The following is a 16501-nucleotide window of genomic DNA, read 5'->3' on the forward strand; positions in this document are numbered from 1 at the left end:
TAAACACAACTGAGTCTACTGTCATGACACTTACTACCTTATCTTGGTAAAACTACCTTATCTTGCTTAATTTACTTTAGTAACACTGAAAACTCAGGTTCTCATCCTAAGTACTATATTTTAAGAGGCGCACCGACAAAAATAGAATGTATCCAGATGAGGCCTGCAACCAAAGTGTCATAAAAGAAACAGTTTAAGTAACTCGTGATTTTTAAACTAGACGAAACCAAGGGAAATGAAAGTTGTGATAACAAGACACAGACTTAGATACCTAGAGGGACATCACAGATTTACCCTGTTTACTGGGTTTGGCCAGTAATACAACAGGCCAGAACAGGACCAGAAACCAGAACTGGAAATCCAGATGAGTAAGAAGGGTTCTTCAGAGACTTCAGTTTTGAATCATTCTAAGTGGAGGTAACTAAGCAAGCAAGGCCTAAACCTGAATATATGACCTTAGGAAAATCACTACACTTCTCTGAGTCTCAGGTTTCTAAGCTGTGAAAAAAATGAGAGTTGGATTAGATAAGCTCTAACCTGTCCTTTCAGTTGTGCTATGCTATGATGCTATGATTCAATTTTATAAATGTGAAAAAAAACTTCAGTATTATTTGAGAACAATTAGAAGTTAACTAATGTGCTTTCATTTCAACTAATACAAGTAGCATATGACAAAAAGCGACTTGACTTCTAGAAATTCCTGACAGTGATGCTAGTAATTTCTGACCTGATATATATTTAACATAGTAAGAGGAATGAAATTTGAAACTTTGTAATCACTGCCTAATTCACTTAGTAAATACCTTTTGAGGGTATAGTGTAACGATTTGGCGTTGTGAGTATTTCTCTTCTATGCTGGTTCTTATTAACTGGAGTCTTTGGCTCAGGAAAAACAAAGTATTCTTCATTCTTTACTGCAGACTGTGGAGTACATACATTCTCTTTGTTCTTTAACTTATTTGCAGATGCCCTGCATAATACTGGAGTTAATGATTTAGACTCCAGACCATTTGATTCTGTCCAGTGCTTGGTAAACTGAAAAAAAGAAGTTACTGGATAAAGCACACTGAAAAAGAAAAGTCAATTTTTTTTGCAACATGTTTAAACCATCTCCAAATTACCTTACACTATTTTTATTAAAATTAAATACTTGGGCTGGGGATATAGATCAGTTTTGGTAGAGTGCTTGCTCATGAGCACGAGGCCCCAGGTTCAATCCCCAGCACCGCCAAAAAAAAAAATTAAATACTACCTGGTTCAAACCCCAGGACCACGAATTTTAAAAATCAAATATTATCAAAGGTTATTATTGGCAATACCAGGAAATTTGAAAATGTATATCCAGTTCTTTTAAAAACATGTAGATTATTTCAGTCTATTCTATTGTCAACTAACTTTCAACATTTTTCAGGTCAAGTATTTAAACGTATCTAAGATCTACTGAGAACGGCCAGAAATAAATCCCTTAGAAAAGCTTCCTATGTCTAGATTGCCATGTTTTGCCTTTAAAATGTACCAAAAAAATAGTCTATCAGTGATCGGGGTCAAAAAAAAAAAAAAAATGTTAAAATACTCTGTTAGAAATGATCGGTAAGGTGGACACAGTAGCACACACCTGTAATCCTAGAAGCTCGGGAGGCAGGGGGATCTTGAGTTCAAAGGCAGCCTCAGCAAAAGCGAGGCACTACGCAACTCAGTGAGACCCTGTCTCTAAATAAAATACAAAATAGGGCTGGGGCTGGAGTCGCTAAATTGGTAGAGTGCTTGCCTTGCATGCGCAAGGCCCTGGGTTCAATCCCCAGTGCCACAAAAAAATAAATAAATAAATAAATAAATAAATAAATAAAAGTAGGGCTGGGGATGTGGCTCAGTGGTCAAGTGCCCCTGAGTTTAATCCCCGGCACCTAAAAAAAAAAGGGGGGCTGAGGCTGTGGCTTAGGGGTCAAGTGACCCTGAGTTAAATCCCCAGTACCCCATAGCCCCCCCAAAAAAGCCAGAATTAGCAACTTAGTGAGGTCCTAGGTAACTAAGATAAGAAACAGAAGGAATAAATAAAGAAAAATGAGCCTGAGAGAAATGAATGGTACCATCAAGTATGCCAATATACATATGATAGAAGACCCAGAAAAGAAGAACGAACAGAACTAAAAATTATATTTGAAAAAAAAAATGACCCAAAATTTCCGAGATTTGCAAAACATTAATCCACATAACCATGACACTCAACAGACTTCAAACAGGACAAAAGATCAAAAGACAGAAAAACAGATCAGTTGCTGCCTAGAGTTGTGGGGTAAAGAGTTAACCACAAAGGGACATGGGGGAATTTAGGAGGTACGGGTTACATGTTGTAAAAAACACATAGATCTATATACCAAGAAGGGTGAATTTAACTATTTAGCTACATCTAAATTATGTCTCATTAAAAATTTTTTTTTAAAAGGAACAATATAGTGCTCCAAAATGGAGTCTTAGATTTCTTTTTCTCAGTACTGGGGATTGAGCTCAGGGGTGCCTTACCACTGAGCTATATCCCAAGTTCTTTTTACTTTTTATCTTGAGACAGAGGCTCACAAGTTGTCGTGGCTGGCCTCAAACTTGCAATCCTCCTCCATCAGCCTCCTGAGTTACTGGAATTATAAACATGCACTACCACACCTGCCTGAATCTTGGCTTTTTTTAAACTTGGAAATAATTTCTTCCCTTTCATTAATATTCCAATAATCTCTCAATAATGTTTTCAATTGTTTTTCAGTAAATTTGCAATCACACATTTGATTTCATGTCAGTCTAGGTGTTTTTATAATTGAGACCTATTCTGCCTTAAATAGTAATAACTACTACCAACCTGTGGTGTTTGGGGAGTTGATAAATTGTCTTCACACCATTCATAGTCTATTAGTCCAGCCACATAATTTTCATCATTTGTCACATCTTCCAGACTCAGATTCTTTGACTATTGAATTAAAAGACAAAAGAAATTAGATTTTTTTCGATTTTTAAAACAGGCACAGGGCAAGGACCTGGAAGCAGAAACAAACAAGAGACAGGATACTGGATGAGCTCACCATCAAATAGAAAAACCAAAGTCAAAAATTTTTAGTTTAATTACCAGTTAGGAGACTCTCTCACTCTCAAACAATGTATCTTAGAACACTCAAGTTATATGGCATACTGCTTACTTAGCTTATCAGTATCACACAATTACTACAATTCCAGACAACTTGCTTGTAAATTTACAAAATAAAAGCTTTGACAAAGCAGAAGATGGAAAGGAAATGACTTCTGAAACTCAGGAGTTTTACATAAAAATATACAGAACAGTTAATTATTTCTACCAGGAGTAAATTAGTCTTATGAAATATCTCCCACAGACAGGACACTTGAGGGTCCTGTGCTAATGCTTTTGTCAGTGTTTAACTTGTTTTCCCTCATTCTTTCCCCTCTATAAACTAAGAGTATACCACATACACCCTAAAGTCTAAGAGTAAGGGGTGTTATTTATTTTCTTATTTCTCCCTCCTTCCCTTTTTTTTTTTCAACATCATGCCAATCTGGCCAGGAAAATTTACTTGAATTTATTATACCTCATCCTTCTTTTCTAGACCCACTACTATTGCTCCAGAACAAAGCTTATACCTGAACTATGCAGACAATGTGGTCTTTGCCCCCAATCTTTCTACCCTCTCAACCAGGTGACAGAGTTCTACAGGATTGCCCATTATCATCAATTAGAAATGGCTATACATGGGGTGCCAAGCTGAAAAAAATACTAAAGCTAAGTCTGGGCTCAGTGGGGTAAAGTTCAGTATTGCATAAACGATGACAATTATGAGTCCTGCAATAGGGAATAACAAAACACATAGCATCCCTGACTGAACAAGTCTATATACCACTGGGTGAATTTTTCAAAATCATAGTCTTGTCTCTTTCTTGCACAAAAATCAATGATTCCCCATTACCTATGGCACAAAGTCTAAAACTCTGACATGGCATTTCAAGGCTCTCCATAGTCTAGTTCTTCCCCACCCTTCCAACTTACTTGTTCTCTCACTCTTACTTTTCCCCTACTTGAACTTTTGATTTTAAGCAAACAGGCCCAGTTACTGTCAACAGAATATATCAAGCATAATGAGGTATCTAAGTTTTTGCTAATTCAGTTTATCTTGTCCTAATTACTATGCTCTTTCTTTTCCTTTTTTTTTTTTTTAAACTCAACTGAGTCAAAGTGAGCCCAGTTTGACTCACTTTGAAACTTCCCATGGTTATCATTTGGTTATCATTTCTACTGTCAAAAGCCCCTACAGCACACCTGTAGTCACTTAACCTGGCACTACAATGTAGTGTAATAGATAGTCAGACGGATGGACAGATGAATCTTGCCTCAACTTGACTATTAAAGAGCAAGTATCGCACTTTATATAGATCTGTTTCCTAAGACCCAGCATGGGGCCTGAAATGCTAATGTTGATGATGGTGTGATCTTTTACGAATCTTGGATCAGGCTATATTATTGTTTCACTGAATGTGCCATCTATAGACTGATAATTCAGAATTTCTTTCTTATAAACAACAACCCAGAGGAAAAGGATGATTTTATCAAGGGAGAAAACAGTACAAATATATCATATGGTTGCTCTAAGGCTCAATTATTTGTATAAAGATCAGAAAAGGACCCAACATGTACACCCACAAGATTGGGGTCCTAATGAGAATAAGATTTAGTACATGCTTATATAATTATATCAAAATGAATTCTGTCATGTACAACTAAAAACATACCAATAAAACAAAAACAAAAAAAGAAAGAAAAAAAGGACCCAAAATTTGATTTGTACTTCATTTCTTGCCATTAAAATGTCTATCTGCTACAAACATTGACTCAATGACTGACCAAATAATGAAATTATTAGAAAAATGTTCATTATATAGTAGATAGAAGACAAAAGTAAATATCTTTCCAGATATTTTCTATTTGAATACTTTACAAATCATGTACATATCTCAACTGAGATCGTGCCAAATCAGATATAAGAAAATCCAATGACTCAGGAAAACGTCTCAGACCTGTTAGCTAAGGTGTTGTAAATTCTAAAATTTAGCCAAGCGATTATCCTAAGTATAGGCATCTAATAATACCTTTCTGCAATTACCTGATCAAAAGCAAAGTTCATGACTTTGTATCCTCCCAAATCTAAATGAGTCTGTGGGCAGAAGGGTGATAGGTTGATTCACAGAGCCCAAAGGCAAAAGGTCTGTCTGGGCAGAGGGAATTTATCAGCCCAATAAACTCCTAAAATAGCTAGAACACCATCCTAGGAATAAGATTACCTCATTTCAAAGACCTCTTTATATAATAACCACTTGCACTGATACTTCGACTTCTCAGTTTGGTCAAAAGACCAACTACAGAGGGAAGACAGGAGGCAGATTAGGTCTGGCTAGACATATGACCCACTCCCCTTGTTGCACATTACTGATAAGACAAATGCCAAATATATACCCTGTATTCACAGATCTTTAAAATTATTCCCTACAATTCAATAATACAACCTTTCAAAGACATGTATATACATAAATTACATGAACAAGTACACTAAAAAAGACTGGAAAGCCACAGTAAAACATTAGCTATATCATCTATATATAATAGGTTTACAGGTTGATCCTATTTTCCTTTTAGCTAATCTATTTCTACAATAATTATTAATTGCTTTTGTGAGTAAAAGGGGTAGAGGCAGGAGGTTTTTAAAGTCAAGTTTACATTCAAACTTTAAGAATTCAAATTCAGAACTTCCTGTTTTTCTCATTGAAAATGTTTGAGTCATAAAATAACTTGTCTTTGGCTCCTTGACATCAGAGTTGTAGTACATGGCAAGACTAGCAAGCATCCACATGATAGGTTCTCACATTTACCTTTGGGGTGGCACTGGCAGGTCCACAGGAAAAAGGAAGCCGCAAACGAACTGGTTTTCCCCGAGACTTCTTGGCCAGAAGAAGAAGATAAGTGGCCGTGAGGTGATCATATTGCCACTGGAGGAAAAAGAAATCAAGCTGTTTAGATGACTAAAGTTACTTGTTAATGTTCTATTTACAACATTAATAATATCTATTAAAACATTATTAATAGTTTTCCTCAATGATCTGGACATTCAGGATTTTAAAAGTCAATAGCTTCACAAAGGCATATGTTGACAAATAGCAATCCTTTTACCACACCTCCAGATTCCTATAATTTTCACTTCACAGGAAGAACCATTTCTAAACACTTAGCTAGTTTTTCTGCCATTAATTCCATATTTCTAAATTAATTGCTTATACAGCTTTAAGCTTTTTCAGCTTCAGATATTAACCATAGATTTCCTAGAACAAAAACAAGAAATTAGCTGCACAACTCATTCCCTTTCATACACATCTCTCTGAATCCTCCTACTGTAATTTTATCATAATTTTTAGTTAGATTAATATTTATACTATGAGCATACAAATATTATTCACAACTAAGTAGGGATAATGTTCTAAATATTTAATTGGTACTCTGATACCAACCAATCAGAACAGAGGCCAAGAGGTGAGCAGGGTCCCCAGGGACTCCTGTCATACCAATTATTAACCTTTTAATTGTGGGATGTAGGGGAAGTAGTGCCCAGGTATGTAAGAAAGGTAACAGGGAGCATACTTGTGATGGTGCTTTTAAACCCATCAAAATATAAAAACTCTGGGACTGGGGTTGTGGCTCAATAGTAGAGCACTTATCTAGCATGTGTGAGTCACTGGTTCAATTCTCAGCACTGCATATAAATAAATAAATAATAAAATAAAAGTCCATCAACAACTACAAATACATATTTAAAAAAAAAGAATATAAAGACCCTAGTATTTTAACCATCAATATGGTCATACTAACTGATGAGTATCAGTCCAGCAGCTAAACTATATAGGGTGCTATAGTCAGTTTCCTCTTTTTAAAAACTTTGTTTTTCCTGTAGTTAAAAATTTTAAGAGTCCATTGTTCTAATTCAACTCACGAGTTCCAACACTAATGACCTCCTCTCAACATGTTCACAGCACATCCACTAACCTGCCTCCTGCCTTCTCCTGGAGACATTCCACCCAACAACTGCATTCCATGTTCTATGCTGGACTGGCTTCTTACTCAGTCTGCCACCTGTCAACTTAGAAATTCTTTTCACCTCTATCCTAAGATGCACCTCCATTTTTCTAAGTCCTAAGTATTTCTCTCTCTTGGTTTACACTCTTATTTTGGGGGAACCCATCCTCCAGTAATTCTGGAGGTGCCCAAGAGATAAACTTTTTAAGATCTTGCATGTCAATTACATGAAAGCATTATAGCTTCACACTTGATTCTGGTTTGACCAGTTATAGAATTCTAAGTTGATAACAGTTTTCATGGTTTTGAAGATATTATGGACCTCTAGATTCTAGTATATCTACTGAAAACTCTAGTCTTTCATATACCCAAGACTTTATGACCTTTTGGTTTGTCTCTGAAGACCTGTTAGATCTCTTTTTTCCCAGACTTCTGAAAGTTCACTGGAACAGGCCCTGGCATAAATCTATATTCACCCACTGTGGCAAGTCCTAGTTAATCCCCATTTCACTCTTGGAAACTTTATTCTTCAATTCTGAAATATTTCTATGAGGGTTTTTTCCCTTTTTTCTTTGTTTTATCTTGCTGCAACTTCTATTATTTGTATGTTGAACATTTCTTACTCTATTTTTTGCATCTCTTTGGTTTTAGGTTCTACTTTATGACTTCATTTTCAAACATTTTTACTGCAGTTTTCACTTCTGTGAGTGTATTTCAGATTTGCAAAACTGTCACTTGACGGTGGCTTCTTTTAATTATTTTTTCCTATTACAAGATAATATTGTCATTTTTAAGCCAATTTTTCCCATTTCCTGCATTACATGTTTTTTCTGATGTTCTTTACTTTTCCTTCTGTGTCTTCCTCCCACCTCCATTAATTTTGATTTCTGACTTTCATGTTAGAGGTTTTACTCAAATGTCTATTTATCTTTGGTTATCTGTCTCTATTTAAAAGTGAAGAATTATATTACACAGCTGATTAGAGCCTCAATAGGTAGGATGGGTGCTGCTGAGGGCTTTTCCCTAAGATGAACAAATAGGAACCTGAACACACAACCACTGGTAAAGTGGATCTTTCCTCCTGGATGTTCCCTAGAGGTAAATCTTACAAAATTTTCTCCACCCTCACTGAAAATAAGATAAAACCCTGGTTCCAGTATTCTCAGAGATGAATGGGGAAAGGGTTTAGAGGCAGCAGTTTGCTGTTCAATACAAGAACTTTGTGTGTCCATGCATCTATTTTAGAAGGGTTCATCACCCCCACTTTAGCTATGTCTGGTTCAGAAGGCCCTCTTGTTTAAAATCTTCAACCTTCTGCTGGGGTGAGTTAGGAAGAAGTGGCAGCATGCAGCACAAAATACAGAAATGGATCTAGGGTTCACACTGCTCCTAATACAGACTTTCAACCAATCTACTTCCAGTCCTCACCTCCTTGACTTCAGAGGTTCCTGTTATTTCTAGTTCCTGAGTTTTTCTGGGTACTAATCAGTTTGCTTGTTGCCTTTCCCCACTGCAGGCACTAAGCTTTCCACTTTCTCTAAAATGTTATATTAGTTACCATTTATCTATTTTTTAACTTTCAAAATTGTATTTGATATCCCTTTGTCTCCTCTTTTATCATCTTTGTCCTTGTGAGTTTCTTGCACTTTTTTTAAAAAAACACCTTTTTATTGTTTTAGTGAGTTTTCAGGAAGTGTTAGGTGGAAACATATCTACTTGATCCACTAATTTTAGTTGAAACTTTCTAAATACTATACTTGTAAGACAAGAAGGCAGGCTGGGGCTATAGCTCAGTGGCAGAGGGCTTGCCTTCCACCTGTGAGACACTGAGTTTGATCCTTAGCACCACATAAAAATAAATAAAGGCACACTGTCCATCTACAAAACTAAAAAAGAAAAAAGAAAAATTTTAAGTAAAAGACTACAAGGCTCTGCCCTACAAGTGTTAAATTTTAAAAGTACTGAATTTTTTTTAATGTTAATGCAGCTTTTTAATTTCTATGGTACAGGGGATAGTACCCAGGGGTACTCTAAGGTTGAGATATACCCCCAGTTCTTTTTAACTTTTATTTTTTAGACAGATCCCACCGAGCTGCCCAGGGTACCCTTGAAATTGTGATCCTCCTCCTGCCTCAGTCCCTAAATTGATGGGATTACAGGTATGTGCCACCATATCTGGCCAGTACTGAGTATTTAATGCTGTGGCACTCCCTCACAAAGTACATGACTTAAAGAAGTCAACTATCAACTGGTTTTTTTTTTTTTAATATTTTAATTGTAGATAGACACAATTCCTTTGTTTATTTTTATGTGGTACTGAGGATCAAACCCATGGCCTCAAACCAGGTAGGCGAGCACTCTACCACTGAGTCACAACCCCAGCCCACCAACTGTTTTTATTAATAAATTTTATCATTTAATATTTTAGGCAGCCCTAATCATAGCATATGCTCTGAAATTTGCATGATGGCCCAATCGATCTATTGGATAAAGTATAAAAACACTATGACAAATTAGCATGGAAAGTTACCTTTAATCTTGACAAGGCAGAGGAAAAGAAGAACAGGCTTCATGGAGAAGGTACCTGGGAACTGGGTGACAACTAAATAGTTACAATCACCTCAACTTTCCAAACACTTCATTAAAGATTTTTCCCTATTTCCCACACCTATTGTATCTTGTAGCCAACTTTTTTTTGAAAGAGATGTTAGAAACTGATTAGAGACAGTGGATGAGAAAAGAGTTGTCATTTTCTTATCAATGATGGTATAACATTATCCAGGCATAAGATGCTTATCCACCAGGCCACATCCCCAATCCTTTTTTATTTTGAGACAGGGCCTCACTGAGTTAGTTAAGGCCTCACTAATTTGCTGAGGCTGGGTTTGACCTTGAGATCCTCCTGACTCAGCCTGAGCCACTGGGATATCAGGCCCTCTGCACCCAGCTAGATGGGTTTTTCCTAAACATGCCTAGGAGACATACAACCATCCTCTAAACCTTTTCCCCAAGTTTAAAAGAAAAAAAAAAAAAATTCTTTTTATAAACTTCCTGGCCAGAGCCACTGTATACTTCTCATTTTGATAAGATGCACAAGGGAGTTCTGTGTTCAATAACAGATAAATCAACACATTAGTTATGCTTTCAGATGATGTCAATCCAAAAGCCTAACACAGCTGTCTCCCTTATCTTTTAGGCAGTTCCCTCTTTTGAAAGTCAAATGTCTAAAAGTGATTCTTTACCTATTAGAAATTTCCATTTCTAGAAAATTAAAACATTTTTAAACCCTCAGTTAATGTTAAATAAGTTCATAGGCACCTGGGCTGAAGAGGCAGCTACTGGGTTAGAGGGTTAGATAAATTGAGGAGTGATCCTCTAACCCTCCCATGACCCTCCGCCTGAGGCCCTCCATCTTTAAAACACATGGGTATTCACATCAGGCAGGTAAAGGAAAGGATTTGTCTTGGTCTGAACAGGTTCTCACATGCACATATGACTGTCAGTGAACTTCCCCTTTCAGATAACTGGCTGCTCCCACAATCTAGAACTACTCCCTGCTGCAGGAATGGGGGAAAGTAAGGAGAGTAATAAGTGGAAAGCTCTAGTACCAGTGTTAAGAATCACAGTGGGGCTCAACATCATGAGTCATAAGAGACTCTACTGCATATAAAAAGCAGTTCAGGAGTGCTCACACACACAATATGAAGTGGGAGTTCCGCAAGAGATGAATATTTGGGAATAATGTTTCTCTGTCTTTACACAAAGATTAGCAGTACCAGACCAGCCTGGATCATAGTGAATCTTTCTTTCTCTCTTTGTCCTGTCTAATCGACCCCAAAAGTAAAAGCAGAACTTTTCCAAGATGCCACAATAATTATAACAGGCCCTAGCTAATCTCAAACTTGGTTTTCTCAGGGCTCTTCACATTAGAAAATACCTAAAACTAATGTCAATTCTCTGTTACTACTTAGACTAGGGACCTCAAATTTAGCACTAACTTCTGGCCTAGATAATTCTTTATTGTAAAGGACTATTCTGTGCATTGTAGGATGCTTAGCAGCATCTCTGGCCTCTACCCCACTAGACACCATTAATATATACACACCCTAGTTGTAATAACTAAAAAATGTCTTCAGATATTGGCAAATATACCCAGACAGGCAAAAATCACTCCTGGTTGAGAAAAACTGACCTAGACCAACATTTTTCAAGTTTTAATGTACATGTGAATCACTTGGGAATTTTATTAAAATACAGATTCTGATTCAGTAGGTCTATTATGGGGCCTGAGGGTCTGCATTTCTAACAAGCACCGTAGGGATACTGATGTTGCTGGTCCTGGATTACACTTTGAATAGCAAAAATCTGAAACAGGGTTTCTTAACTCCTACCTGCACAACGCAATCATCTGAGAAGCTTTTAAAAATTCCAGTGCCTAGGTAACACCCCACACCAACTGAATTACAACCTCTAGGAGTAGGACTTGAAAATCAGAACTCTTTTTTAAGGCTGCCAAATGATGCCATATACAGCCACAGTTGAGAATCTGATCTATAGGAAGCAGCCTGTATCCTAGTCATCCCTAGAACTGAACATGAGAATAAACAAGTATTTGAGAATAAAAATATAGGGGCTGGAGTTGTAGCTCAGTGGTAGAGTGCTTGCCTAGTGCAGGTGAGGCACTGGTTTCAATCCTCAGCAACAAAGGGAAAAAATAGTAAATAACGTATTGTGTCCATCTACAATTTAAAAAAAAAAATGTTTTTTTCAAGAATAAAAATATAAAGAAGAAAAACTATTACTTTGCTCACTGCAGGCTCAATGTCAGTCATGCTCAACTTTTGGAATAACTGACAGCTTTGGAGAAATGTACCAAAAGAAAATAATCTCTAATATGCTTCAATATCATTTTCTACACTACAAGTAAGGAAAGCAATTAATTCATATTTTACTTTTAAGTCTGGATATTATATGTAGAGATTTCATGATAAAGGATACCACATAAAAGACTTTTTTTTTTTTTTGGTGGTACTAGGGATTGAACCCAGGGACACTATATCACTGTGCTACATCTCCAGTCATTCTTTTTGAGAAAGAACCTTGAGAAGTTACCCAGGCTGGCTCAAATTTGTAATCCTCCCTCATCAGCCTCCTGAGTAGTTGTGACTACACACATGCATCACTGTCCTAGCTGGGTATGTCACCTTTTTTTCTAAAGATATTTTATAGTTGTAGATGGACACAATACCTTTTATTTATTTATTTATTTTTATGTGGTGCTGAGGATCAAACCCAGTGCCTCACACGTGCTAGGAGAGTATTCTACTGCTGAGCCACAACCCCAGTCCCAATATGTTACTTTTAAGATTCAGATTTTAAAAGTCTGGGGGTCTCATCGAATTTTTCCTAGATAAAATGACACGATATCTGGAATTTTCTCTGAAGCATTTCAGTCAGAAAAGATAAAGGTGGTTAGGATATAGTTAAAACTGGCAAAACATTAATAACTGTGGAAAGTGGGTTGTGAGTACATTGAAATTCATTGTTATACTAGTTTCTCTACTCTTGTAGGTGTTCAAAAACTCTATAAAATTTTAAAAGAAAATTTTTGTATTTGAAATATAGTCTTCTATTAAAGATCATCCCAAAGAATAAGGCATACAATTTTTTTTCAAATTTTGTTACAAGAATAAAGACATGTTAATCTTCCAGTAATTTCCAATTCTTGCCATTCCGCTAAAGGCATTCCCCATGAAAAAATAAATTATACTTCCATTTTCCATTCATATTTCAGAGTCTTTGCTCATTAGATCATTCAAAAGATTTCCTTTATATATCCTCCTCACTAAAAAGAATTATGCTTTAAGTAAAGCTTTATTCAATTTTTTTTTAATCTGATTAAGGTCTCTACCTTTCAAGTTGGAGAACAGAAAAAACAAATACAAATCATAAGTGATAAAAGACAGTACTGAACCAGAAGCAAAGCTACGTATGATCCTGGCCTACCATATTAGATTGCACTCAGAGACAGCTGTAAATGCCTCTATTTCGAGGAAAAAGATACAGGAAAAATCCAGACATTGAGCATCTGAGTTAAAATGATTTGACATCAGAAATCTTGATAATTTTATGGTATTTGGTTCGTATCTTGGGAATGATATGACACTACCAGGTTTTTTAATTAAGAAGTATTTACCTCATTTTTACAGCAGAACCAGATTTCTATGTTAAAAACTCTAAAGTAGTGAAAATTAGAACTGTCAATTCTCTGTGGATTAGTTTGCTCTGTTCCTTAATTATTTATTCCCTATCAGTATTCTTAATCAATGTCTTAAGTAAAGAGTATTCATGTAAAGAGGACATCCAGGAGACATCAGAAAAAATTGCACTGAAATCATACATAAATGTAAATAAGTATAATATTTATATTGATGACAAAATTACAGGTCTGAAAATACTATCTTTATTAATATACTAATAACATAAACAACGAAACAAAAGATATTATCCTAAATCATGTTGTATTTCTTACCAATGAAATTAAATCCTCCATTGTTTGCCTGTTGTTTCTGTGATGTACAGAAAGTTCTGTTACGCAATCATCATCAAGGTGAATAAACTACAAAAAAAAATTGTATAAATTTGATTAACAAAAAATTACAAATTATTTGTTTCCAAACTTACAAATCAGCATAATTATTTTATAAGCCCAAATAACAACAAGTAAAAACAATATGAATTTGTCAAACTTTGGGATTTAACATCACTCCCCAGCATTCACATTCCTTAAGAAAATCAACATTTCTGAGGCAGGGAGGAAGGGGGAAGTGTTGGGGAGTGATACTGGCTAAATTATATTATATTCATGTTATGAATATGTAACAACAAATCCCATCATTATTATGACCCCAATGCACCAATAAAAAATGTGGAAAGAAAGAAAATCAACATTCCTTAAAGTCTTTTTATTTTTTTCTTGCACTGTTGAGGATTGAACCCAGGTACTCACTCAAGCTAGAAAGTGCTCTACCACTGAGCTATATTCCCAGTCTAACATTCCTCATCATTTTTAAGATGTGATCAAATGATAATAAGCATTTCCCAGCTCTTCATATCCCCCTTGTCAACTGACCAATTTTTAAAATGTCTTAGTGTAGCAAAGAGACTATGCACCCCTCCCCTACTGCAAGAGCTACACTGACATTTTTATCAAAGAGCAGCCATCAAGGTACGACAGTGTTAAAAAAGTGGCTCGGACCAGTACCATATTGTACCTCAGGTTATGTTTAAGTCAACACAATCCAAGGAGCCTTTGTGATGATGCCATAGATGCTACACAGTAATCAGTGTGCCGAACATACAGAAAGATGTAATTTTTAAAGAAATAAGTGAAAGTTTCTACAAAACTTTCATTTTACTTAAGGATGGAAATTATCCAAGTATTCGGATTCCTGCATCATGGGACAAAAATGGGGTAAAAAAATGAACTCAATCTGGATCACTGAGAACAAAAAGGCAGGACCTAGGAAGGAGTTCAGAAGATCACATTTGAAAAGAATCCTAAGGAAAGTAATGTTAAAGCTCATCTTCCCCAATGTAAGATGTTTTCTTCATGACAACCCTAAGAAGTAATGTTCTACTTCCTGCTTCAAGTTCGCTTATACAAGAAACTCAGAACCATTCCGATGGTTAGCTTTTCCCTGTTGCCTGAGGTCTGTCTCCCTTTGACTATCCACTATGAGTTGGTACACAGACAGCTAACAGATTTTATTTTGTTGTTGTTGTTGTTGTTTTTATTTGGTGCCAGGGACTGAACTCAGGGGTGCTTAACACTGAGTCACATCCCCAGCCCTTTTTTATATTTTATTTAGAGACAGGGTCTCGCTGAGTTGCTTAGTGCCTTACTAAATTGCTGAGGTTGGCTTTGAACTAGTGATCCTTCAGCCTTAGACTCCCAAGCCATGGAATTACAGACATGACACCACACATAGTCCAGGTTTTGGAATTAGACAAACTTTGGTTTAAACTGTGATACTACTTTATAATTATGTGACCATGATTACACCTTTGAGCCTCAGCTTCATCATCTGTAAAAGATGGTATAGTCCTTGCAATGCATGTAACAAATGCATGTAACAAATGTTGTACCTAGCACAACATTTAAGCAGACTAGGTCCTTACAAAATGATTAACTACTTTTACTGATAGTTTATTTCCTCTTTGATAGAAGATCCTTTCATAAACTTGAATATTCCTATTATAGGCAAACTTCCCAAGTTTTTTTCTTTTCCAGTTTCTTCAATCACCTTTTTTTTTTTTTTTTTTTTTTTTTGGTACTGGGGATTGAACTCAGGGGCACTCTACCTCTGAGACACATCCCCAGCCCTATTTTGTATTTTATTTAGAGACAGGGTCTCACTGAGTTGCTTAGTGCCTCACTTTTGCTGGGACTGGTTTTGAACTTGCAATCCTGCCTCAGCCTCCAGAGCCACTGGGGTTACAGGCAGGCACCATCACCACCATGTCCAGCTTCTTCAACCACTTTCAAATGATTAACTCCCTTGTATCATTCTGCCACATTTTTTTAGACCACAGATGCCAGGTTGTCATTGACCTTCAAGGTAAGGTATTCAGAACCAAACAAAATATGAAAGAGAGGTTTGGTCAGCATAAGGCAGAACAATAGCTTGACTTTCCTTTTAAGGATACACTTGTAACAATACGCTCAAGAGAAAAGCATCATGAAATCATAAAAAGAGAAAATCAATTAAAAAAAGAGAAAAACAATAAATGACTTTGCTGTGGTCTGAATGTTTGTGTCCCCTAACATTAATATGTTGAAACCAATGTGACAGGATTAGGAAGTGGGGTCTATAAAAGTCGCCTGAAAGAGATCACTCACCCGCCTTCAACCGTGGGCGATAGAGTACAAGAGAGGGCGATAGAGTACAAGAGAACCAACTATAAACAAGAATGCAGGCCATCACCATACAGCAAAAGGGCTAGCATCTTGATCTTAAAATTCCAAGATTACAGAAAGGGGAGAAATAAATTTCATCAACTTATGCATGGTATTTTGTTACAGCAGCTTGAACAGACTGAGACAAACTTGCACTGTTGGCTCGTATAAGCATAACCTCATGGGTTACGGGGAAAGTGGAGACCACAAAGGTTTATAATAGTGGTACTGTGCAAGTCCAAAGTGCTTAGAGGAAGTTTTCATTGTGTTGCTTTGGGCAGCTCCTACAACTGTAGATTTTCCCCTTTAGGATGACCTCAACCTCAGAAGTTCAAATAGTTTAACACCCAGTTAAGTATCTTCTTATCCCTGTCATCATTGTTCAAGCAAGAAGAGAAATATCTAGGGGGTTCTCTAAATGATCTTCAGTT

At 36.4% G+C, this 16501-nt stretch overlaps 1 protein-coding gene across 1 annotated transcript in view; it reads right to left on the reverse strand.

Annotated features, from left to right (window-relative positions):
- The window catches only part of Melk (maternal embryonic leucine zipper kinase), an 84341-nt gene that overhangs the window by 11399 nt on the left and 56441 nt on the right, over window positions 1-16501 (reverse strand). The window contains exons 11-14 of the mRNA XM_047525592.1: window positions 13644-13730; window positions 5917-6033; window positions 2849-2956; window positions 804-1035 (exon numbers count right to left, since the gene is read on the reverse strand). Of these exons, the coding sequence (XP_047381548.1) occupies window positions 804-1035; window positions 2849-2956; window positions 5917-6033; window positions 13644-13730 (544 nt within the window). The remainder of the gene's footprint in view (window positions 1-803; window positions 1036-2848; window positions 2957-5916; window positions 6034-13643; window positions 13731-16501) is intronic.

The sequence above is a fragment of the Sciurus carolinensis genome, chromosome 14 (genome assembly GCF_902686445.1).
Source record: "Sciurus carolinensis chromosome 14, mSciCar1.2, whole genome shotgun sequence".
NCBI lineage: Eukaryota > Metazoa > Chordata > Mammalia > Rodentia > Sciuridae > Sciurus > Sciurus carolinensis.